General features: G+C 42.6%; 1 protein-coding gene and 1 long non-coding RNA gene across 2 annotated transcripts in view; one reads left to right on the top strand and one right to left on the bottom strand.

The window, feature by feature from the left end:
- Positions 1 to 23995, top strand: part of WDFY2 (WD repeat and FYVE domain containing 2) — a 56588-nt gene extending 32593 nt beyond the window's left edge. Inside the window, exons 3-12 of the mRNA XM_079969988.1 lie at positions 1138 to 1211; positions 8667 to 8721; positions 11344 to 11494; positions 12499 to 12611; positions 13930 to 14056; positions 15443 to 15548; positions 19527 to 19628; positions 21111 to 21241; positions 21516 to 21624; positions 23013 to 23995. Of these exons, the coding sequence (XP_079826114.1) occupies positions 1138 to 1211; positions 8667 to 8721; positions 11344 to 11494; positions 12499 to 12611; positions 13930 to 14056; positions 15443 to 15548; positions 19527 to 19628; positions 21111 to 21241; positions 21516 to 21624; positions 23013 to 23042 (998 nt within the window). The 3' untranslated portion in view covers positions 23043 to 23995. The remainder of the gene's footprint in view (positions 1 to 1137; positions 1212 to 8666; positions 8722 to 11343; positions 11495 to 12498; positions 12612 to 13929; positions 14057 to 15442; positions 15549 to 19526; positions 19629 to 21110; positions 21242 to 21515; positions 21625 to 23012) is intronic.
- Positions 17321 to 18023, bottom strand: LOC307212731. Its single transcript, XR_013837152.1, has 2 exons — positions 17587 to 18023; positions 17321 to 17551 (listed from the first exon to the last, which is right to left on the bottom strand). It is a non-coding gene; the product is annotated as an uncharacterized lncRNA (long non-coding RNA).
- Positions 23996 to 24351: the final 356 nt, after the last annotated feature.

Below are 24351 nucleotides of genomic sequence, written 5' to 3'. Positions count from 1 at the left end.
GGAGTCCGCCATTCGGCGATGGCGCCAACCCGGAAGTCGAAAGTGATCGACTTTATGGGATTGGCAGAAATGACTGGCAGAATCCATGACCAAGAGAAAGAGACGGTGGAGGAAGATTGGAAGAAGTTTAAAGTATATCTTAAGAACTGTTATAAAATTGAGGAGTGCTAAAATGTCAAGGGGAAGGAAGATGCAGAATTACAGCTGAAATTGTTTGATGATTTAAGGTGAAACTGAGAAAGATAACAAGTTTAAATTTAATTGGCAAAAAGGGTTGCTGAAAAACTGTAAAATAAGGATGCAAAAAGGGTGAGGTATGGGGAAGTCCGAGAAAGGAGGTTTATGAAAATGAGGTTAAGAATTTATATTTGTGTATTTGTTCGTATTTGTTGATGTTTTTATGTTGTTGTTGTTGCTTTGTTCTAAAATTGGAAAATTAATAAAAATTATTATTAAAAAAAAAAAGTCCTGTTCTCCAAAAGTGAGCTGACAGAAATTTTGAACTTTATATAATTATGGTATATTTCTCTAGCATTCGAAAGAAGCAGGCTATCAAATTATAATGCAAGAGCGATATACAGGAGTGTATTCATGTATTCACTGAAACAAGAATAAAGATCGCAGACATAGAACCTTGTCAGAACATAACGTTGCTAGGATGCCGTTTGGAAGCCAAGGCAGCACAGAACTAGGAAGTGTTTGGGGGATTTATAATCAGAGCTGTGTAGAAGAGCATGAAAAAGTTGTGAATTCAGTTATATTTCCTATCCAGTGGGCAAGTAACCATGTGTACTTATGGGAGGAGCCGTAGACTAATCCACACCTGGTTGCCTCATAGCTGATTTGAGGAGTTCAAATATAGCACAGCTTTGTCCTGGGCATTGAACAGCACATTCATCCCAAGCTTGCCATGTGCTTCCTGTTCCGAGGTATCCCAGCTTGCCCCCTCTGAAATCCTTGCTCCCCAAAAGAGCATTTAAAAGGTTCACCAGCAACAGGTGACATCCACTAGATTCCTATCTTGCCATCCCATCTGCCCCTGTCTCCCACACTGTAATAAAGCTGCCTTGATTGGCCTTTGACATTTGTGAGCAATAACACTAAAGGTCTTAAGTTCAACAATATGTTCATTTTCAGCTCCGTGTTCGTGCATGTGCATTAATCCAGAAACAAGGAGGCTGTCTGTCGGTCTAGATAACGGTACAATCTCAGTAAGTACACATGATAAGATTTCTAGTTAAGATGTGCCCCCATCCACTTCCAAAGCAGGCCTCTGTGTTCTGAGAATTCCTTTTTGAGCGTTTGATTAAATGGCAGATGAATGGAGCTGAAATCTACGGTACAGGAAATGGCATGTTGCAAGCAAATTTTATTCCTTCATTCAGTAGCACTTATATAATCATGAGTAAAACATTTAAATATTATTTTATTTATTAAATTTCTGTACTGTCCTGCATCTGAAGATCACAAGGCGCTTTACAGTATATCAAGGGTGGTATTCTGAGAAAACTCCTGCTTTTTTCCTACTTTGTTTACTAGGTACATAGATCTGTACAGTGCCAAGAGTTCAGAGATAGGTTTGTGCAAAGAATTAGAAGCCTGCCCCGTGGACGGAAATTCCTAGCTGTAGCAAGCTTCAATAATGCTAGTTTTCTAAGGCGATGTTAAGACTTGAAGAAAGTGCAAGCTCTTCAGCTTCCATTCTTGCCAGCTCATTTATTGTGAGCTGCGTCGTCTTGCCAGGGTTAGGAATGCTCATCTGTTGCCATCCTTCCTGTTGCACAGATCTGAGGTCCAGTAATGTGGGTTTTCTGGAAATTACTCCTATGCAAATTAGGGCAAAATGCATAGGATAATTTACACCATAAAACTTCCTGGTGCCCTAGAGCAGTGTTTCCCAACCTTGGGCCTCCAGCTGTTTTTGGACTACAACTCCCATCATCCCTAGCTAGCAAGACCAGTGGTCAGGGATGATGGGAATTGTAGTTCAAAAACAGCTGGAGGCCCATTTTTGGGAAACACTGCCCTAGAGTCAGGGTGGGAAGCCTTTGGCAATCCAGATCCTGCCGAAATACTTCCCCCATGAACCCCAGCCAGCTTGGCTAAATAGAAACATCTGGTGGGCCAGAGGTTCCCCACCCCAGCCCTAGAGAGTGATCTAATTTAGTGTGTCTATTTTACTAGCTTTTAATAGGCAAAACTGAATGGTGAAATGGCTAAGCTTGCCTAATGCAGTATTTGCAGTTTGCATCCATTCATTGTTACTAATGAACTTGTGAAACCGAAATCTTTCCACGGGAAAAAATTAAGAACTAGACACGTTTTTCTCTTCATCTTGAGGCTGGTAGTGCTAGCTGTCCTTTTGTTTATAGGCTACTTTCAGTTGGGAATCTCAAAATATATCCTGAAGGCGCAGTGTAACTTCTTCACTTTTTCTTTCCTTTCCCCCTTCCCTAAGGCCCCTGTAGCTGCCTCTGTCCTTTTGCTGTGTGAGGCAGACTACAGTGAGCTAGAGGAAAACAGAAATGACCTCCTGACCTATTTTGTCACAGTCCTCGCAAATAATGAGGCATTTAGCAGTACTTGCAAACACCAGAGTGGGGAATAGTGAAGAGAGATCTGGGCAACGAAGGGCCAGCTCCAAAAACATTGAATTGGTCTGAATTCAAATCAGCCAGGTCTCTTGTATTAAAGGCTTTCCCCCTGCCTTTAAAGTCACCGAATTTACAACATGGCTTTCAGCAAACTGATGGAACAGTTCCACAAACGCCATATTGATATTAAAACGTGAGATAAAATGGGAAAGAATGGGAGACAAGCATCTCAAAAAAAGGACATAAAACGTGGTATCACTTGAAAGCTGATATAAAGAAGCTCTTTTTAAAGTCCAGGAAAATGACTGTTTTAACTTGTCTGTTGTTGTGCATTCCGCTCAGTTCAGAGACTCATCCCTTGGAATCATCTTCCTGATACTCTTTTCTTTTGGGGAGGGGTGTGGATTTACTATTAATCATCAAATTGCTTGAAGCGTAACTCAACACTCAGCATTAATAAAAAAACAAGATATTCCGTACTGGCAGGTTTATACTCTAAAATGTTTAACAAAACAGGAGGGAAGGGGAAAACAAGGCAACTAGGCACCAGTTCCTGAAGTCCCTGCTATCCCATGTTTCCCATCCCTCGTTTTCTGCTGCAGGTAGATGATAGTTGATGACTTTCTTACAGGAGTTAGATGGTCCACTTTCCAAAATAGAAACCTTTATGCAGGGAAGTACAGAGCAAACTAGCTTGGTCCCTGGAAGAATTTGCACAGTATTTGATCATTGAAGCAGCAACTTGCTGTTGGACTTACTCATTTGACTTCCTTGACCTGAGAAGATATTAGAGCAGATATTAAACACCAAAGCCGTAAGCACCTAGAAGAAAGGAAGTGTTTATTAGCAGTCAACATGGTTTTACGCCAGCACAGCTCTTTTGATTGCAATTGGCAAAATAAACAGAAGGAAAATATTATTGGATTTCAGAAAGGCTTTTGAGGGAATTCAAATATTTTGAATGATACCTCATGGTATCTAGCTCATGGAAGATGAGCTAGAAGGAACTACTGTAAAATGGGTATTCAACATATGAAATGTAGCAGTAAAATATCATGGTGGAGAGACTGTCCAGTGACAATACAAAAACATTATCGTATAACCATAATCAAATCCTGAAATAAATATCAGTGCATGAATTTATTGCAGAATGATGTAAAACTTTCCAGTTCACCAATATTACAAATGGCAAATTATCACATAACATTCACATTAATTATTGTAATGAGGTTGTTACATTATAAAGATGGTTTACAGTTTACAGATGGCAAAAGTCCATTTCAGCTTTAACGATCTTGTATCAATCAGAGTATCAATACAAGCAGCCCAAACACAACTGCTTAGATAGACCAAACCTTTCTACCGAGTGCCACAAAGGGAGCTCCTGTTGCTTTAGCTAACAATCTTCAAATGAACAGTACCCAGACGAACAAGAATGTAGAGATGACACGGAATTAGGAAAGTTCTTTTTGCAGTTTGCACTCCCAAAGAAGAGGAGATCGAGGGCGAGGTGCTGACACTTAGCAGATGTTTGCATCTCTTTGTGAAAAAAGGGGGCCAATTATTAGTTCACAGGAAAGGCAGGAGTTCATGGTTTTCGACTACAGTACAGGTAATTAAGTTTAGGTTAAACAAACAGAGCTTTGTGTGGCTTGCCCTGCACCACTTTAGCTATCTCCCTCCCTTGGGTGAGGTGGAGAACACTCTCCTGTCACCAGCGTTGAAGTAAGATTCACCATGAGCCAGTCTAGCCAGCATCTGCATGAGTTGTTGAGGGCACCATCCTGCCTCAAGACAGCAAAATGGCTTGGAACTGGCTTTGCCAATGAGAAGAGTGGCTTGTAAGAACTCTTATCATTTAGTGGGGAAGCCCCTGAACTTTGGAACTCCCTGCCTGTTGAGATCTAGCAAGCACCTACACCGTATCCTTTTAGGCACCTGCTAAAAACATTCCTGTTTAAGACAAGCCTACCCACATGCTTAGAAACTTCAGGTAACCTTAAATCTGTTTTAGTATTTTGACTGTCATGTGTTTTAAAGCATGGGGGTGACTTTTTCTTGATTTTACTGTTTTATCTTTTGTAAACCACATTGAGGGTTTTTTGGTTCCAGAAGAAAAAAAGTTAACTCACTAGCTGATTAAGAGCATGTGTCTCAGGGATGGGGCTGAGCAGTGGCGTAGCATGGGGGGTTCAGGGGGGGCTGGCCGCACCGGGCGCAACATCTGGGGGTTAGGGTTAGGGGGCGCAAATCCACGGGTTAGTGGGCGCAAATCCACGGGTTAGGGGGCGCAAATTACTTGCCTTGCCCCGGGTGCTGACAACCCACGCTACGCCACTCGGGCTGAGTTGAATTCACTGGACTCTTTGGGGTACTTGCAGTTGTGCAGCATTCTAGTCACACAATTTCAGCCTCAATCGTAATTCTTCTAGCTCGCTCCCCTTTTTATTAGGCTAAGAAAAGGGGGGCACATCTTTCCCAGTAGTTATTTGTTCACACAACTTGTAGGTGTGATCACAGGGTCGCTCACCATACAACAAACGCTGTTGTTCTTCCATTGCGATTGTTTAATTTTGTGCAAGCCAATGACAGCATTTTAAAAGAGGTGCTGGGAAGAAATGAGAGCAAATAATATTGTTTTCTTCCCCCTTTCCCTTCCAGCTGTCTCCTCCAGCTCCATTCTTTTTCCAAATCCTTGTCTTCAGAAATCTTGGATTTCCTTATCTTCTTTATCAGTTTATCCCAACAGACGTGCACTCTTTAAAATGTACTTTTTAAAAAGCAAACAAAATACCGCATTTTTCTGTCTATAAGACGCCCCCATGTATAAGACATTTTTGGGGACTCAGATTTAAGAAAATGGGGGGAAATGGCCCCGTGTATAAGACACCCCCTAATTTCTGACATTATTGTTAGGGGGAATAACCTAGTCTTATACATGGAAAAATACGGTATATTCGAGTCGCTTTTTAATTTGAGCCAGGCTTTATCATATGTACTGATAATAGATCATTTTCTGTGAACCTTTTATTCTCTTCTAATCCTGAACAATTTGTGCACTCCCAAGAGAGGGTGGGATTCTCCTGTGATTTTTTTTTAAAGAATGTTTCCCGTCTCCCCTTAAGTCAGTGTGTTGCTGAATCTTCACAGCATTACAAAGCTGTGTTGTCTTTGGCATGTAAGAGTCCAAAAGTCAAGGCCATTAGAGTCTTGCCTTTCTTGAGGCCTGGCTGTTGTGCAACGAAGTCGCCTGAAGTGGAGGGAAGGAACCTCCATTTTCCTTCCTAAGCTGCAGAGAGGAAGTGGAATGGGTAACAGAAATGAAACTGCCAGCAGGGAATTGACCGTAGGATATAAGATCAATAAGCATATTTGAGTGAGGTCAAAGTTGGATATTGATCTGTACTGGTAGCATAGTCAGTAAAGTCTGGGTTCTGTTTTATTGACAAGTTTCCAGTGATTGCTGTGAGTAGCTTTTTTTTTCTTCTTTTTTCACAAGGCTTACTGCTGTTAAACATTGTGATCATCTGGGTTACCATGCGGGGGTTTGTATGGCAATTGAAATTAATAAATATTTGCATACGAACAGAACACAAAGGGCAAAGCTGGATTTCTGATTTTTCTTCCATTCATGGATTATGAATAGAAAGTATGTGATCAAGTTGCCGGAGAACTGGGTTCTTTAGTATTGTCAAATTGCAGCAGTAATGCCTGACTGGGCAGAGGAAGATATGCATGTGAGAAAGATAAGCATTTAGCTTTGCTTGTTGTGTGAAGCAGCAAAAACCTCAAGCAAAGCTCTGGGCAGGGTTGCAGTTCTACCCAGGCTGATCTCTCCTCAAGATGAGTGGGTCTAAGTCTCCCTTAGATTCCACGTAATAATGCTTGCTGTTATTTTGTCTTAAAGCCATTGGGTGAAAAAAAACAAAACAAACTTGGGTGAAATTTACAGATTTTCAGTTTCTCCTCATGACTTTGTGCTTCTTGTTGTTTAGTCATTTAGTCATGTCCGACTCTTCGTGACCCCCTGAACCAGAGCACGCCAGGCACTCCTGTCTTCCACTGCTTCCCGCAGTTTGGTCAAATTCATGTTAGTAGCTTTGAGAACACTGTCCAACCATCTCGTCCTCTGTCGTCCCCTTCTCCTTGTGCCCTCCATCTTTCCCAACATCAGGGTCTTTTCCAGGGAGTCTTCTCTTCTCATGAGGTGGCCAAAGTATTGGAGCCTCAGCTTCAGGATTTGTCCTTCCAGTGAGCACTCAGGGCTGATTTCCTTCAGAATGGAGAGGTTTGATCTTCTTGCAGCCCAGGGGACTCTCAAGAGTCTCCTCCAGCACCAGAATTCAAAAGCATCAATTCTTCGGCGATCAGCCTTCTTTATGGTCCAGCTCTCACTTCCATACATCACTACTGGGAAAACCATAGCTTTGACTATACAGACCTTTGTTGGCAAGGTGATGTCTCTACTTTTTAAGATGCTGTCTAGGTTTGTCATTGCTTTTCTCCCAAGAAGCAGGCGTCTTTTAATTTCGTAGCTGCTGTCACCATCTTCAGTGATCGTGGAGCCCAAGAAAGTAAAATCTCTCACTGCCTCCATTTCTTCCCCTTCGATTTGCCAGGAGGTGATGGGACCTGGCAAATAGAAGGGGAAGAAATGGAGGCAGTACTACCTTCATGTAAATTTGTCATCTTTTTGAGATCTGTGCTAAGCTGGGTTTCTGAGATACCCACATTTACCTTTCTTATTGAGTACTTTATAGAATAAAAAAATTGGGATAGGATTTTGGTGGTGGTAACGATGATTTTCCTGTCATTGCTGGCGTCCTCTCGTTTTGTCCTCGCTATTTAGTTCCTCGTTTGATTTCTTCCTCCAAACTGCCTTGCGCAACTTTCCCTTCTGCTTCTTAATCTAAATCACATGCCTGCCTAAGGACACAGATGCTTGGTCTGAATGAACAGTACTCATGAGTCTCATTGTCAGTATTGTGAAACTGTAACATCAGTGCGGCATAAAAGTCTTGCTTCCTTTAGCTCAAAGGAGCCAGTGCACTTTCACCCAAGTGTTAACGTCCTGTTCAGTTAGAATGAGACACAAGTAATGAGCACTATTTCCTTGGCAATAGTTCTTTGCACATGTATATGTTTGTCTTGCCAGTTGGGGGGCTGTTATAATCAGACACAAGGTTCTGGATGTCTGATTGACTTACCGTCGGGAAAAAAGAACCAGTGCCTGCCAGTGCAAATGATTTCCCTGTTCACTTGTATATTTAACTGTTGTGTAAGCGATCTTTTAAAAGAGAATTTTACTTTTAAAAGACAACTGAGGGCAGCCCTGTTTAGTGAAGTTTGTAATGTTTGATGCTGTATTGTTTTTAATATTCGGTTGGAAGCCGCCCAGAGTGGCTGGCGAAACCCAGCCAGATGGGCAGGGTATAAATTATTATTATTGTTATTATTATTATTGTTATCATCTTGCATGAGTTCTATGAAGGCAACCTATAAATATTTCCTGCAAGAAAATAAAATAAAATAAAATGATTCCATATACCTGACAAAAAGGAGGGCAGGGAGAAACAGAAACTGAATCTGAAGGTGACTCTCTTGATGTGTTCTCAGTGGAAATATGAATTTCCTTCCGCTGCTAGTAAACATGCACACAGCTTCTAGCCCATTGCTGTAATGCATCTCTGCTGTTTTGGAGGATGGAGTAAGGAGGGAGTGCTGCATGCCCACAAGTGTATTGAGGAAAGCAAAGATATGCAAGCCATACTGTGGACTTTCCACAGCTATCCGCAGAGTGTGAAGAGGCAGAGAAGACAGGCCAGGGATATAGGTTCCATGCATGCCTAACTGTGATACCCATACATCTCTTCTGTATTGCTAACTGGGCAGATGGAGTTGATGAGCTTAACTTTCCACACATGTTGATCTAAAAAGATGCGACTCCAATCCAGAGCAATGAACAAAGTGATAAATTCTTGGATTTTAACAAGAAACATTACATTGCAAACTACTCTGTAGATATCTACTTCATACTTCACATTCTAAAGCGGCTACTTTGTTATTTTCCAGGAATTTATTTTATCAGAAGATTACAACAAGATGACTCCAGTTAAAAGTTACCAGGGTAAGAGATACAATCTTACTTGTAGAGGAAAAAAAAGAGGTTTACTTTGATCTTATCTTGCCTCATAGGCCTTCAAAACGAGAAACCACATAGGCTTATGAATATTTAGATCAGCTCTTTTTAAAGTTCTGGCAGGCCTGAGACTGTTTTCTGGGAAAGTTTAGAATGGTTTTGCAAACAAGCCAAAACATCTCCAAAACTTTTAATCTGTTCTGTCCTCTTCACTGTTAGATTATGGATTATGAAGTAATAGTTTGGCTGCTATTGTGCTTACTTTTTTGAAATGAATTCATTTTTTTTAAAAAAAGAACTTGATCATTTTTCAAGTATGCACTTTGAAAATATCAAGTGAGTTTGAAATGAGTTGTATACTTCCCAGACCTATTGCTTTTGTGTGAAAACATAGTATAGTAACAAAAACGCCACATTCAGGTAGGTAGCCGTGTTGGTCTTGATGCAGTCGAAATAAATAAAAAAATTAAAAAATTGCCCAGTACCATATTAGAGACCAACTAAGTTTGTTCTGGGTATAAGCTTTCGTGTGCATGAACACTTCTTCAGATACCACATGGTTGCAGAACATGAGATTCAGAGGCCAAACGAAGGGGCAGTTTGCTGTATGTGGATCAGAATGACCATCCACACCTCAAAACACTGTCAGGAGAATCACAGGGACAGAGTGAAAGGCATTTAAAGAATGACATTACATTTCTATGCATTTCATTTATTGTTCTGTTCCGTGTTTTGTCGCTTACAAAGCGAAATCAGCTCAGCCTCTTCCCTATGTGTGGCATCTTTTAGGCTCCCAGATCCATAGCAAATCCCTTAGGAATTGCTGAACTCTTTTTTTTTTTAATAGAGCATGAAATAGTTCTGGAAGCTTTGTGCACTTCAAAAAGGCAGCCTTGTGCATTGGACTCCACAAAGAACATGTAACCTGAATGATAGTTAAATCTGTAGTTCTCAAAGCTATAAGGTGATCGCTGATACTTAAGGTCTCCTAGAGCTGCTCAGCTCTGGCCTCTTTTTAAAAAACCACTGATTTCATCATAATTTTATACCTGTTTGGTCTGTACACTGTGTTTGCAGTTTGCATTTGGTTTTTCAGAGCCTGCGGAGGTGTTTAATAAACCTCTTGTTACAACTGTAGGAAGCCAGTTTTCTCATCAAAGCCAATTTCTCAGCACATCCTTTAGTTCTCTCCAGCCTTTTCTGTATCCTCCCCAGGGTACTTAAGCTGTGCTCTGGCTTCTGCATGCTGCAGCCGCCACAGTTCTCCCGCTTGCGCTCTCTTGTGCTCAGCGGCGCACACATTTCTAACATTTTGGTCCAAGCGCCAGCATTTGGGAATCCAAAAGCATGGTGTTTCGAAACAGTGGTTTCTTTAACAAAAGCTGTCTTGAATAGCATTGTGTGACATGGAGCTGATGAGAGGAAGAAGGCTAATCAGCACTCTAATTCATTTTTCAGTTGTTATTACCATATTGTGTACATTGCCCTAAGGCATATTTGTAGAAGGTGGTTAATAAATTACAGCAATAATAAATAACATAATTGGATTGAACATAATTGGATTGATTGTTTGTTTGAGTAAACTCCCCCCCCCCAGCTTTTAATGGGGAGAATGCAAATAAAATGGCTAACTGCTGTGGTGGACCCAGAAAAAAAACAACCACAAAATTGATGATGTAACAATTCTGGAATCTTAAATGTGGTGTGAATTTATTGCATGTGGTAGTGATTGCAGAGGCTTTTGTTCCCTTTGTTCTCTCCTATTGGTGTTGAACAGGGGTAGGGAACCTGTGGCCTTCCAGATGTTGCTGAGCTGCAGTCCCATCATCCAGCATCTGGAGAACCTCAGGTCTCTCTCCCCTGGTGAAAGAACTATGGTCATTGAAAACAGGAATAGATTACACTGGCATTTTGCTGCCTCATCTTTTGGTCAGTTGTGCTTTTCTGACATCCAAAACACCGCATTTAATTGCAGCACATTTTTAGGGCCGTATACTCTGTTCAGCCAACTATTATTTCTCCCCCCACCCCAAACATGCACCCCCCACCCACCAACACTTTGCTTCTCTCTAGCTGATTCAGGCTTACACCAGGCCTGATCCTCCCACCCCATTTTAATGGCATTAAAGAATACATGAAAATAGCACAGATTAGGGTAGCATGGAAGAAATGTGAATAGCGCAGGTCCAAACCACAGAGCCTTGGGCTTGCCGATCAGAAGATCAGTGGTTCGAATCCCCGCGACGGGGTGAGCTCCCATTGCTCGGTCCCAGCTCCTGCCAACCTAGCAGGTCGAAAGCACACCAGTGCAAGTAGATAAATAGGTACCGCTCCGGCGGGAAGGTAAACGGTGTTTTGTTGTGCTGCTCTGGTTCGCCAGAAGCGGCTTAGTCATGCCGGCCACATGACCCGGAAGCTGTACGCCGGCTCCCTCAGCCAGTAAAGCGAGATGAGCGCCGCAACCCCAGAGTCGTCCGCAACTGGACCTGACGGCCGGGGGTCCCTTTACCTTTAAGGATGGAGTAGAAGATGGGAGGTGGAGATGGAGAAAAGAGATAGAGAAACTCCCACACAATATGTTAATGCCTCTCTTCCTCTTTCCTTTTGCAGCTCACCAGAGCAGGGTTTTGATGGTTCTGTTTGTTCTGGAGATGGAATGGATCCTGAGCATAGGACAGGATAAGCATTTCACATGGCATTGCTCAGAAAGTGGGCAGCGACTTGGCAGTTACCGCATTAGTGCAGGTGCCTGTGGACTCCAGTATCCTTTACAGTAATTGTGGCATCTCTCATTCGCCTTTTTTTTGGCTGTGTGTATGTGTGTGTTGCTTTAATTCTTAAGGATTTAAAAGAGCTTTCAGAGTTTACGTTTTCATAACCTTGTTGTGCTCCAAAAATGGTGAGCATAGAATTTGTACAAGTGACTTTGCTGCCAAAAAGAGCTGCCGAAAGTAAACTGAGCCTTGCAGCAGGTCACAACATATAAGCAGTATAAACAGCAAATAATTTAATATTGTGCCATTAGGGGAATCCAAAACTTTTCTTAAATAACCTTTTTTCTCAAAAAGCAATCCCTTAACCACTTTCCAGGTTATTAATTTCAAGTCACTTTAACATCTCAGGGAAACAAAAACTGTAGCATGAATTAGGGATGCAAATCTGGGCAGCAAGATTTCATGTTTGTGGTTGGTTGTGGTTAATTAACATTCTGAGGTTTAAGCGCTGACTTACACTAGCATTTGTGGTTTGTGTGTTGCTTGCTGCTGGGGTTAACTAGTAGAAATTTCTATACGTCTGCATTTGAATGAGTGAATGCCTCTGATAGTGTGTTCTGTAAAGACAAACATTACCAAGGCAGAAATTTTTTGGTGCCACATAGAAAATGAATTTGCTGTCACTGAAAAACATGAATAGATCCATAGTATAGTAGTCCTTTCCTCTCGTGCATGAGACTTAAAGCTTCCATTGCCCAGGTATTTTCTGGCATGTACAGACACATAATGAAAAGCATCCCTTTCCAGGGACCATGATCTTGTTGAGGTTGAGCAGTGTAAGGCAGACTGTGAGTTGTGAGCATGTGCTGTGTGCTGCTGTGGTCAAGTGCTTGCCAGATGAGTTGTACGGATGTTGCCTCTTGCCCAGCAGCCCTGAGGTGCAACCGTAGTCCTTCGGGGATTGCTGTGCAAAGTCATTCAAAAAGGTAGCACCACATACACTTTTAAAGAGTTAGAACCTTGTTAGATTCCTGAGTGCTTTCCTCGCCAGATTTGATATGGAGACCCGGCATGTTTTTATCGGTGATCATTCGGGGCAAGTGACCATCCTGAAACTGGAGCAAGAAAACAGCAACCTGATCACAACTTTTAGGGGACATACAGGTATGACTCGGTGCATGTTTAGTCCCTTGGGATTGCTGTATATGAATACTAATGGGGAATGCCATGCAAGTGGCGAGGAAACTGCCTCTTAGCTATGGGCAGTGGCGTAGCTAGCTGCTTGGGTACCTGAGGAGGCGTGTGTGCCCCTCAGCTGCGCAAGACCCATGTTGCCATTTTGGGCAGCGGAGAGCCTGCAGGTGGACGAGCCACTGCATCACTCCCAGGAGTGCCACCCCCGCGGTAAGTGCCACCCCCGCACTATCCTTCGGGCTGTGGGAGTTGCTTCAATCTTTGCAATACGTTTTTTCTAGCTGTTGCGGTTGCTTGAAATTTATTGAAGGTTTACAGGGCCATGCAGCTTGAGCAGCATATTGTAAATGTCTTCTTCTTCTTTGGCAATCACTCATAGCCAAGTAAGATTGTCTTCCATAAACACGGTTTTAACAATGTCCGTAAGTGACTGTGGAGGCCAATTCTGGATCCACACATCCTTCCACAGTGGGGAAATTGGTTTCCAGGCGGGAGATGATCACAGTGTGGATTTGCCAAGCATGCCTTCCTCTTAGCGCATTTCTCCCTTGTGTCCTGAGTTTGAGTGTCTTCAAAGCCCATGACACCTTTGGTAAAGGCTGTTCTCCAGCTGGAGCGCTCACAGGCCAGTGTTTCCCAGTTGTCAGTGTTTATACTACATTTTTTTCGGATTTGCCTTGAGACAGTCTTTAAACCTCTTTTGTTGACCACCAGCATTACACTTTCCATTTTTAAGTTCAGAAAAGGAATAGAGAGCTCCAACGAATAGAGAGCTCCAAAATAACGTCAGTGAAAGAAGTTTCAAAGTTCGCAAAGTACAAGTGGTGGTTCACAAAGCTGTACTGTCACAGAGGGATTGCACAGCAGCTTTCGCATGCAAAAGACGTCCATTGGTTTGATAGTTGTGCTACATAAAGAGCAGGTCTGCTCAAAGAGAGGATGTACACAAGCAGGCTGCCCCAGTTTGATGACAGTACAGATAGAGTAGTGCATTCTTCAAACTGATGCTGGAAGCTCAGGTTTGTCATAATTGGGTGAGAAAAGTGAAATTGAGGAGGAGGAGGAATTCTTTATCAGTACCCCAGTTTAGTGTAAGCGTGTGCATGTCTATCATCTGTAGGGTTAATGCTGCCAGCCCAGTTCCCAGGCTCTTAAAAGATTTAAAGCAAATGCAGTCAAATCCTTAGCTACTTGATGATGATCTGGCAGTTTACATAAGCTCCTGTATTTCAATAGTAAAAATCGTCCCTTTTCCCCCTTCCCCTCTTCCCTGTCCTAATATTTCCAGGTGGAATCACTGCCCTCTGTTGGGATCCTGTGCAGCGTGTCTTGTTCTCCGGCAGTTCTGATCATTCCATTATTATGTGGGACATCGGAGGAAGAAAAGGAACAGCCATCGAACTGCAAGGACACAAGTACAATGCGCTGATCAAATGCTTTGCCCTTTCAGATATATCTCGCCCACAGAACGTGCCTGCTTTTATTCAGGCAGATATCTCTCACTGAGAATTGTGGATATAATGAAGTTTTCAGCATAAAATTCAGGAACCTTCAAATCAACCCACACGCTCTAAAAAAACTGGTTTCTAGCAAGTAAAGTATAAAGTAGGGGTGGCTAATCTGTGACACTCCAGAAGGTGGTGGACCACAAGGCCTATTATCCCTGAGTGCTGAGCATGCTCACTGGTGCTGATGGGAGTTGGAGCTACAGGTTTCCCATCAGCCAATTAAAAACACCTGGCTATCCCAAAAACAAACTTCTCTCTCTCTCTCTCTCTCTCTCTCTCTCTCTCTCTTTTACACACACACACACACACACACACACACACATATGTTGAGTAGGGTTGGATGAATCTGTCAGTTTTGGCATCTCAGTTTCTCATTTCTTGTGGAGTTCGCACCATCTACACATCATTCTGCAATTCTTAAAAAGTTTGCAGGAAAACTTAACATGTATTTTTGTATGACATTTTGTCTAACGTACACAATTTTGCAAGCACTTTCCCTATATAATGACCCATTTTCTACTTTTTTGGGTGGAGAACTGCATTGCAAAAATTTGGAGTGAGAATTTTGAATTACAATGTGAACCCATCTAATTCACACTTCCAGAACTGACATGTGCACCCAAGTGCAGATAGCCTTCGGAATTCTTACTCCTCCAAATTTTAAACCAGCCTGAGGTGCAATAGGTTGCAGTGCATTCTATTTAACTCTATTCAGAGGGCAGGGTTTAGATCAGTGCTGAAACTTGCTGGATGATTTAGTTAGCAGCTGTTAGCCTGATTTATGCAGTTTTATCTTCACAACAATCCTTTGAGAACCCCACATGAGAGTCCTTGTGGATACCATTCTGAGCTTCCTCACAAAATACGTATTTGATGCTATGAAGACTAGGTCAGGCATCTCACTGAAGGAATTTATTTTTTATATAAGGGGAGTAGGATTAGATGCAGGCTTGGAATCCAGGCCCTTAAATGTTTGCTTCTGAATGGCAGGAGGACCCCCAGAACAACACCTGGGGGGGGTGTACAGAAATATACAACTTAATGGATGGGTGTACAATTGCTTGCAGCTGAAATTGCTGCTCCTCAGAAATGGTGCCATAGTTTGTTCTTTTTGCTTAATTTTGCCATGCTTTTGTTTCTTCTGCACAACTGGGCTTTCTGCTCTGCAGAATCTGACCCATTCCAAGCATATGAATGTGTTTCTTTGACACAGAGGGAAATTGGCACGTTCAAATTGCTGTTTCCTACTCATCAATTATCTTCTAACTTTTATTTTTTGTATATTTGCTGCAGTGATAAAGTTCAGTCACTCTTCTATGCCCATCACACACGGCAGCTTATCTCTTGTGGAGCAGATGGAGGAATCGTCGTCTGGAATATGGATGTTGAGAGGCAGGAGGTACATACTCAGTTCTTCTCCTTTATCTGGTCAGGGAAATGACAGCTTTTTCAGTATTGAATATTTTTGAGAGTACACTGAAGGCCAGTTTCCCCAAACATCTCTCTTTGAACTTGATCACAACTTGGGTTCATATAGCACTTTTTTCTATTGGGTACATCTGTTTATCCACTAATATTTTTAGCATTAAATGGGCATTACTTAAGGGTTGTAGGTGTGACACATTGTGCAGGGAGGGAGGGATGTTTTTGCAGACATCTTCTGAATATGGAGGGTTCATTTTAGTGATTATGGCTAATAGCTGCTGATACACCCATCCTCCCTGAATTTATCTAATCCCCTTATAAAGTCATCCAAGCCGGTGGCCCACATCACATCTTGGGGCATCAGATTTCAAAAGTTAATTATAAACTCAGTGAAGAAGTGCTTACCCGTTTTGCATCTACTGCCAATCACAGAATTTTTAGGGTTGGAAGGGACCATGGGATCATCTAGTCCAGCCTCCTGCAGTGCAGGAATTTCACCCAACAAGGGACTTGAACTCACAACCATGAATTTAAGAGTCTCACGCTCTACCAACAGCTCATTGGGTAATCCCAAAATTTAGTAGTATGAGAGGAAGAAAATTGTCTCTCAGGATCATGCCTAACTTTTATAAATCCCTCTGTTGCCGCACTCAAGTGGTTTTGAACAAAAGATAGTGTCTTAAACATAGGCAGTTCTAGGAATTTGTACATATTTCTTCCTAGGAATGAGTTTCTTTTTAGAATGCCTTGCCTATTACAGACATGAATTCCCAGTCTCAAAACATTAAGTGCAGTTACTCTTAAGAATTTCTCTGTTGTTATTATAGTATTGCCTGATACAGATTTGTAGCAGACCTTTCTGCTCAGCTATGTTTTGAACCTGGGGTGGGGCAAGTGGTAAGCAATATTTAACCGGGTTAAACAAGCTTGCTTTGAACAAAGACCAGAGCCAGTAATTGGAAAATGGCTCTTTCATCTAAAAAATGTCAGCCGTGTATTTATTTCCAAAATTTGTATCCTGCACTTTAGACAGATCCATGGTGGCATACACTAACAACAAGAGGCAATAAAACTAAAAAGAACCTCCTATATTCAAAAAACAGATCACAGATGAATACAAACTTCTTCAAAATTCCCAGTCTTAACCTGGTGCTGGCCTGATCTGCAGATCCATTTCTGGGAATATTAAGTCCCCACTGGGTTTCTAACAATAGATCACGTTCCTTGTTTTGAAAAAGCAGGTGGAAAAGGCTCTTAACTATCAGCTACAGGCTAGTTTCCAACCTGTGGAAAGTTCTGCTGCTGTAGTTAGAAAAACAAAGGTTTTGTTTTGCCTCACACAAACTGCAAGTTTCTGTTTTGCCCTGAATGACTTCTCTGCTGAGTTGTCCATGTCATTCCAATCTTGAACCATTAAGGATGGCAGAACTAGTTCCTGTTGGACAGGACAATGCTTTGCAGGGCATTGCAGTTACGGTCTATAATCCTAGACATACACAGTCACTGAACTGGAATGACTACTTCTGTTAAATTTTAATTTCATCTGTATGGAATCCGTCTCTTGGAATAGAACTTGGATTTTTTTTATTAAAAAAAATCTCTGTGCCTATTTTTCAAAGCTGTGTGTGGCGATCACACACAGGGCCCCTGGACGTTTGACGTTCTATTGACCCTGTGCCACCTCTGCGATTGCTTTTTCCACTGCCACCACCCCGTATCTCACAGGGACACACGGAGTCCAGTCAGTTGTTAACATAAACAAATAATCAAGTTTATTTTTAAATGCAGGAACAAGCTTATGGTTTCAGTTAGTTTTTCTTGACAGTTTCTTAATCTTAGTTCCTAACAACTTCAAACTGATTATTCCAACTATCTATCTGACTCCACCTAACAATTCCCCTCACTCTCTCTCAATACAACTCTACCAACCCACTGCCTATTCCTCCCTCTTCCTTCTTCAACTCCCAAACCTCAACTCTCCTCCACTCAACTCTCAACTCCCAAACCTCAACTAACTCAACTTAACTGACTTCCAAAACCTCCCGCTCTAACTTTTATTCCCCCCTTGCATTCTCACTGGCCAATCACATCACACCTATTTTAACCCTTTCCTTATGACCCATCCTAGGAGGCAAACGCCACATTGCGTCCCACGATTATAGAGATGCATTTGGTAATGAACAGATGGCGCTTCAGTCCAGTGTCCAGCTGTAGATTTTCTGTCTCATGTGTCCCTATATCTCAGGGGTGGGGAAAACCTTCATCTTGAAGGCTGCATTCCCTTATGAGCAACCACTGGAGGGCCAGAAGTAAAAATGGGTGTAACTAGAAGTAAAAGTAGATGGAGCAACAGACCTGTTCAGTGTGCTACCTTCCAACCCCACGTCAGAGGTTTCTGTCTCCATATGTATGTACCTGTGTATACAGTCTCTGTCTCTATCCAACTTCCACCCAGGTGAGCAGGAGACATTTCCACAGTTAAAGTACACAGTCCATCCTGGGGAAAACGCTTATGGAGGGCACAGAGCAGATATCCTGAAGGATACAGCCAGGAGAGAGGGGATGTGGCCTGAGCAGTATTCCTCAGATATAAGGTCAGATAGTGAGTGGCCAGGATACCACATTCAGCCCCCAGGCCTGAAATTCCCCACCCCTGACAGTGGGATTCTCTTAGCCTTCTACTTTATAAGACTGATAGTCAGCTTGAAATGGGCTTACAGATGGGTCAGGCTGTCAACAAGCAAAGATTCTGATCTAAAAGACCAGCTATTCTGCACAGATGTGTTGAACCAGGGCATGGGGAGCTAGTCCAGTTTGTATCCAAATATAAGGTATTTTCTTTTTAGGCAGTAGATGGAGAAAAGCAGTATCTCTGTATACTCTTCTCTTGTTTCATGCATTGACTGACCAAATGGAGGAGGGAATAGTATTGTGGCTAGTGGCCCCATCCCTGATCCCAAGCAGGTCATGCAAAAGGGCAGAGTGGGTCCTATAGGCATAACAGCTATATGCATGACCGGGAACTTTGACATGCGCTGGTTTCCCAATGTACACAAGTGAGACCCTGTATAGCTATACGTGTACACATGCGGCCCATTCTTATTGCCGGCTGAACATGCAGTCAGCAGGGACTGGGTCAGCTAATGAGGTGGTCCTCCCTCTTTGCATTCAATGTGAAAATGAATTGAAGGTGAGAATGGGGCTTAGGATTTCAAAGGGTTTTTGTTGGCACTCTGTGGTGAGATTTGATGCTCTTAACTAGGTTTGAGTTTATTAAAAGTGCCCTTTTGTGAAGCTGAGAGTGTCTCATTCAGATGGGAACCCGCTTTTCAGGATCAGGGACTCTGTTTGAGAGTTGCTTATAATTAAATGCATTTAATTCAGCCACACCATTCTCAACTCAGGGTGAGACTATGTATTATCCTGGCAAAAGAGATGTTTGCTGGTTAAGAGTAGTGTGTGGGGTAAAAAGTCACTTGACAGAAGAGAAATTACAGGTTGGAAAGGAAATGCTTAATGCTTTCCCTGCTACTAGTCCTTCGCCAAGCCAGTTTTTCTCTTGTTAGCTTATGTTCTGTTCTCAGAGCATGCTGGGGGAAGGTTTCATGGAGAAATGGACAAGGAATGCAAAGCATTAAGACACCCTTTTCTGCCCACTAGTGCTCCCCTGTCATTAGTAAACACAGTGTTGGGAAACCATGTTTGCCCTGTAACTTCTTGCCTATCAGGCCGTGCAGGTAAACTCTGCAAAATAAGAAAATATGTATAAAATTTGCTAACTTGCATGAAGTACTTTAATGTGGAATTTATTGGCTGCTCGGTAGAAGCAGCCCCATAGTGGAGTGTAGCTTGGACGTCGTAAAAGGCCCTAATCCTGTTACAGTTTTGATCTGTATATAGAATCCACTTGCCGCTGGACTTGATGCTTTTTCCATCTTCATTCTTGCATTAGACGCCTGAATGGCTGGATAGCGACTCTTGTCAAAAGTGTGATCAGCCGTTCTTCTGGAACTTCAAACAAATGTGGGATTGCAAGAAAATAGGCCTTAGGCAGGTATGTGGTATGCTGCTGCTTAAATAATTGAAGGCACACTCCTGTTTTCACTTGATCAGTGTCCTATCTACATTAAATAGTGAACTCATTCACCTAATGTGGATCCTTATACAGTGGTTCCCCGCAAGACGAATGCCTCGCAAGACGAAAAACCCGCTAGACGAAAGGGTTTTCCGTTTTGGAGGCACTTCGCAAAACGAATTTCCCTATGGGCTTGCTTCGCAAGACGAAATGTCTTGCGAGTTTTTCCGACTTTTTTTTCCTCCCCCCCCCCCTTTTTCTAAGCCGCTAAGCCGCTTATCTGCTTATCCGCTAAGCTGATAAGCCACTAATAGCGCTAATCCGCTAAGCCGTCAATGGGCTTGCTTCGCAAGACGAAAAAACCGCTAGACGAAGAGAATCGCGGAACGGATTCTTTTCGTCTTGTGAGGCACCACTGTATAGCCCAAACAGCCAAGATGAGAGTATCACTAGGCTTGAGTGAAATCCAAGGTTTACAAAAAAGAAGCCTATGGAAATGAATCTGTACAAATTAGTTTAAATGGGACTGGTGTAGATAAGGACCTTTCCCACTGAAATAATATAATATTTTCAAACCCACTCTAATACTTATAGGTGTTTGTGATGGATTTCTCAGTTCATGTTAGGGCCAGCCCAAGACATATTGGCACCTGAGGTGAACCACAGAATAGTGCCCCTCTTTCCACCAGGGAAGAAGGGGGGGATTAAGATCTTCATTCGGATCTGCTGCCACTGTGAATCCTGAGTTGGTTGCCTTGCTTTGCCTCATGGGTGGGCCCTGCTCCCTGTACATAAAATATGGATGTCATCAAGAAGGGGGTATCAGGGGGATAATGGAATACCTTGCCCTTTGAAGAAAATAGTGTGGGCTTTGCTCAGCTGTGTGGGGAGCTGCTGGGGAAAGGTGAAATCATCCATTGTTCAAACTTAAACACACGTTTTATTTGCCTTCTGCTCATGTTACATGCCCATATGTAAACATACTATCAATATATTATTACCACCAATAATGAATTGTTTGTTAGGGTTGAAGCATTCAAATAAATGAGAAAGCTGCAGTTATAAGTCAAATGCGATTGTCATAATTGGAAGGTTTTGGGAACTGTTTTGCCATAGATTTTCATTTTGCTGGCTATCGAGGGCACTTGATCCTATGTTGAGATAGGATTACAGTCTAGAAAAAAATAAGTGTGTTTTTTTTAAGGCAAGCAATGTCTCTTACAGAAATAGTGGCTTTATGTTATGAAATGCTAGTCTAGATAGAGTTAGAGCTATAAACAGTTTCACCTTTTTCCTCCTCCTCCAGAATAGCTTGCTAATTCTTGATCCGGATTGACAAATCTTACAAAATACCCTTGTATAACTCCCTTTTGTAGGATAAGCTACAACATGTAAACAAATATGTCTGGCCTTGTTCTTTCATCTCGTCCAAGTGGTGCTTCGCTGTGTTTTTAATTTCAGCATCATTGCCGGAAGTGCGGGAAAGCAGTATGTGGCAAGTGCAGTTCAAAGCGCTCTTCCATACCACTGATGGGGTTCGAATTTGATGTGAGAGTCTGTGATAGTTGTTACGAATCAATAACAGATGAGGAGTAAGTAGCAGTCCCTGGTCCTCTCCCCTCCTTCCTTGTTGTCTACCTATCCTACCTTCTACCCGTCCATGACAAAACATTCCAGTTTCTGTGGGAAACTGATACTGCAACAGACTAAATGTTGGAAATTCTCTTCTCCAAGCCTTAAGAATTATGTGTCCACAGTGATGCTCCCTCAGAGCAACGCAGACATGAGAAATCAACTTACTAATAGATTCCACCACCCTTTCTAAAGCAGAGCTTCTGCTTCACTCATTGTTTGCTCTTCCCTCAGGCGTGCTCCCACAGCCACTTTTCATGACAGCAAACACAATGTCGTCCATGTACACTTTGATGCAACACGAGGGTGGCTCCTGACATCTGGGACAGACAAAGTTATTAAGGTAAGTACTGCCTGGTGGGATTTATAGGTATGTCCCCTATATCTCAAAGAGGGATGCAGGTGGCGCTGTGGGTTAAACCACAGAGCCTAGGACTTGCAGATCAGAAGGTCGGCAGTTCAAATCCCCACGACGGGGTGAGCTCCCGTTGCTCGGTCCCTGCTCCTGCCAACCTAGCAGTTCGAAAGCACGTCAAAGTGCAGGTAGATAAATAGGTACCACTCTAGCGGGAAGGTAAACGGCATTTCCGTGTGCTGCCCTGGTTCGCCAGAAGCCGCTCACTCATGCTGGCCACATGACCCAGAAGCTGTATGCTGGCTCCCTCAGCCAATAAAGCAAGATGAGCCCAGAGTCAGTCACGACTGGACCTAATGGTCAGGGGTCCCTTTACCTTTACTATATATCAAAGCAGAATTACCTTTTCTTACTGTTTATAATTTCAAGGGCCCTGTGACTGGTCAGAGCTCACCCACTGAGCTTCATGACTGAGTGGGGATTTTTCAACCCTGATCTCTTGGTTCCTAGTACAACACTAACCACTATACTACACTGGCTTCTTACAGTACTTCTGCTATGGGGCAGCTATCTAAATTAAGTAAAGGTAAAGGGACCTCTGACCGTTAAGTCCAGTCGCGGACGACCCTGGGGTTGCGGCGTTCATCTCGCTTTATTGGCTGAGTGAGCCGATGTTTGTCCACAGACAGTTTTTCCAGGTCATGTGGCCAGCATGACTAAGCCACTTCTGGCGAACCACAGCATCGCACGGAAACGCCATTTACCTTCCTGCCAGAGCGGTACCTATTTATCTACTTGCACTTTGACGTGCTTTCGAACTGCTAGGTTGGCAGGAGCAGGGACCGAGCAACGGGAGCTCACCCTGTTGCGGGGATTCGAACCGCCAACCTTCCGATCGGCAAGCCCTAGGCTCTGTGGTTTAGACCACAGTGCCACCCGCGTCCCTAAATTAAGTAGGTAAATACATATGGGGAGAGTAGAATGTCACTTAGAGAAGGATCTTATATTTTCCTTCAGGTTTGAGTTTGTTTTATTCTGGATTGCTTTATTTGATGCTTTAATGTGAGATTTTTATTTAAAATATAAAATGGTATAAAAATGAAATGAATAATTCCATTGTGGGGGAAATGGTGCCTAGACATTCTGTTGTGGTGACTACAGCCTAGGTTTAAGGTGGCATTTGGCAATTAGCTTATATATCAGATTTTCTAACACTTTTGTGAAGAGGCAGACCGCATGCCACCCTACTTTGGGTTCATCTGTCCCTCATTGGGTTCTACCCTGTCCGCTGTCGACTTGTTAGACCTATCCACAAATAATTCAGTAAATCACACCTGAATCTCTTCTCACTGTCCATATTTGTATCTTTTTAACAGTTGTGGGATATGACACCTGTAGTATCTTGATGCATTGGTGAAACACAAAGCAGCATTACTGAAGAAGGGATTCTTAATGTACTGCAGAAGATGAAGCAAGCTGTGTGGCGACTGTTAACTTCTGGATGGTTTTTCAAGTGACGTACTAGATCCAGGGTGAACACTTGCACCAAACACTCTACTTCTTTGTTCTCAAAATGCAAGAAATATTTTTTTAAACTTAACAACTATACAATCTGGCTCTGCTCAGCCATTTGGAACTTGTCTGGGGAGTCTGTGTGCGGTGCGGTTTGTGTTTCATGTTCTCTGTCGACTTGTGCTGTTTGGCGTGGAGGAATTCTTGCAAATGTGAGTAGCATTCTGCAATATTAGGTTGGAGAGGCTGAATCTGCTCTTAGGGGCTAAAAGAAAAGAAAAGGATTCCTCTTTCTATCTTTCCCAGCAGAGTCACTGAGCAAGAACCTTAACAGTAAAGGTCGTCTTTGCAACGACATTCTAGCAAATGGTACTGTGGGTTGTGAGGGGGAGAAAAAGTTAGACAACGTCCAGTCTTTTTCATCACATAGCCAAGAGAAATGCTTGTTTAGCAACAAATTCTAAAGTTGCTAAACTATTTTTCAGGCTTGACCCATGAGCATAGAAACCAGTTCAAACTGAGGGTTGCATAAAATAGTTTTATGCAATTGCCATACCTTGTCAGTGTGGAAATATTCTTGTTTAGCTGGACCAGTGATACCTGAACATTTTTTTTAGAAGGCAGGGTGAGAATTATGCTAGTGTTACTGGGCATGGTTTGAAACTAACTATTCCATTCCTGCCACCTCTCTGGCAGGATGTGTTTTTAAAATTGCTGATAACTGTGATTTGTTTCTAATTCTCAGTGTTGCCCCCCCTCCCCAAATTAATGTGGTTTAATTTCGTATTTTGTTTTGCTGCCTTTTTCAAAAAGTAAATTGCTGAAATAAAAACTTCCTTTCATAGCATCTGGTATAGGAGACTCATCTATTTTATAAACTTCTGCCATTTATTTTAATTTTCTTCCAAACTGGGAAGATCCTCCTATAGGGAAACTTCCATTCAACTTTCTCTGCTGGGGTTTTTGATAGCAGTGTGCAATACAGACGCTTTGGGTTGTGTGATTTCGGGTTGCGCACCGTGCCAAACCCATAAGTAGCGGAACGGGTTACTTCCTGGTTCCAGCACTTGCGCAGAAGCTCTAAATCACGCTTTGCGCATACTTAGAAGCACCAAATTACGACCTGTGCGTGCGCAGACATGGCACTGCGGGTTGCGAACGTGCTTTCCGCACGGATCACATTCGCAACCCAAGCATCCATGG

This window comes from Podarcis cretensis (assembly GCF_951804945.1).
Source record: "Podarcis cretensis genome assembly, chromosome: 3".
Classification (NCBI taxonomy): Eukaryota; Metazoa; Chordata; class Lepidosauria; order Squamata; family Lacertidae; genus Podarcis; species Podarcis cretensis.
The sequence above is the reverse complement of the archived record's forward strand: the minus strand, read 5'-3'. Positions and strand labels throughout refer to the sequence as shown.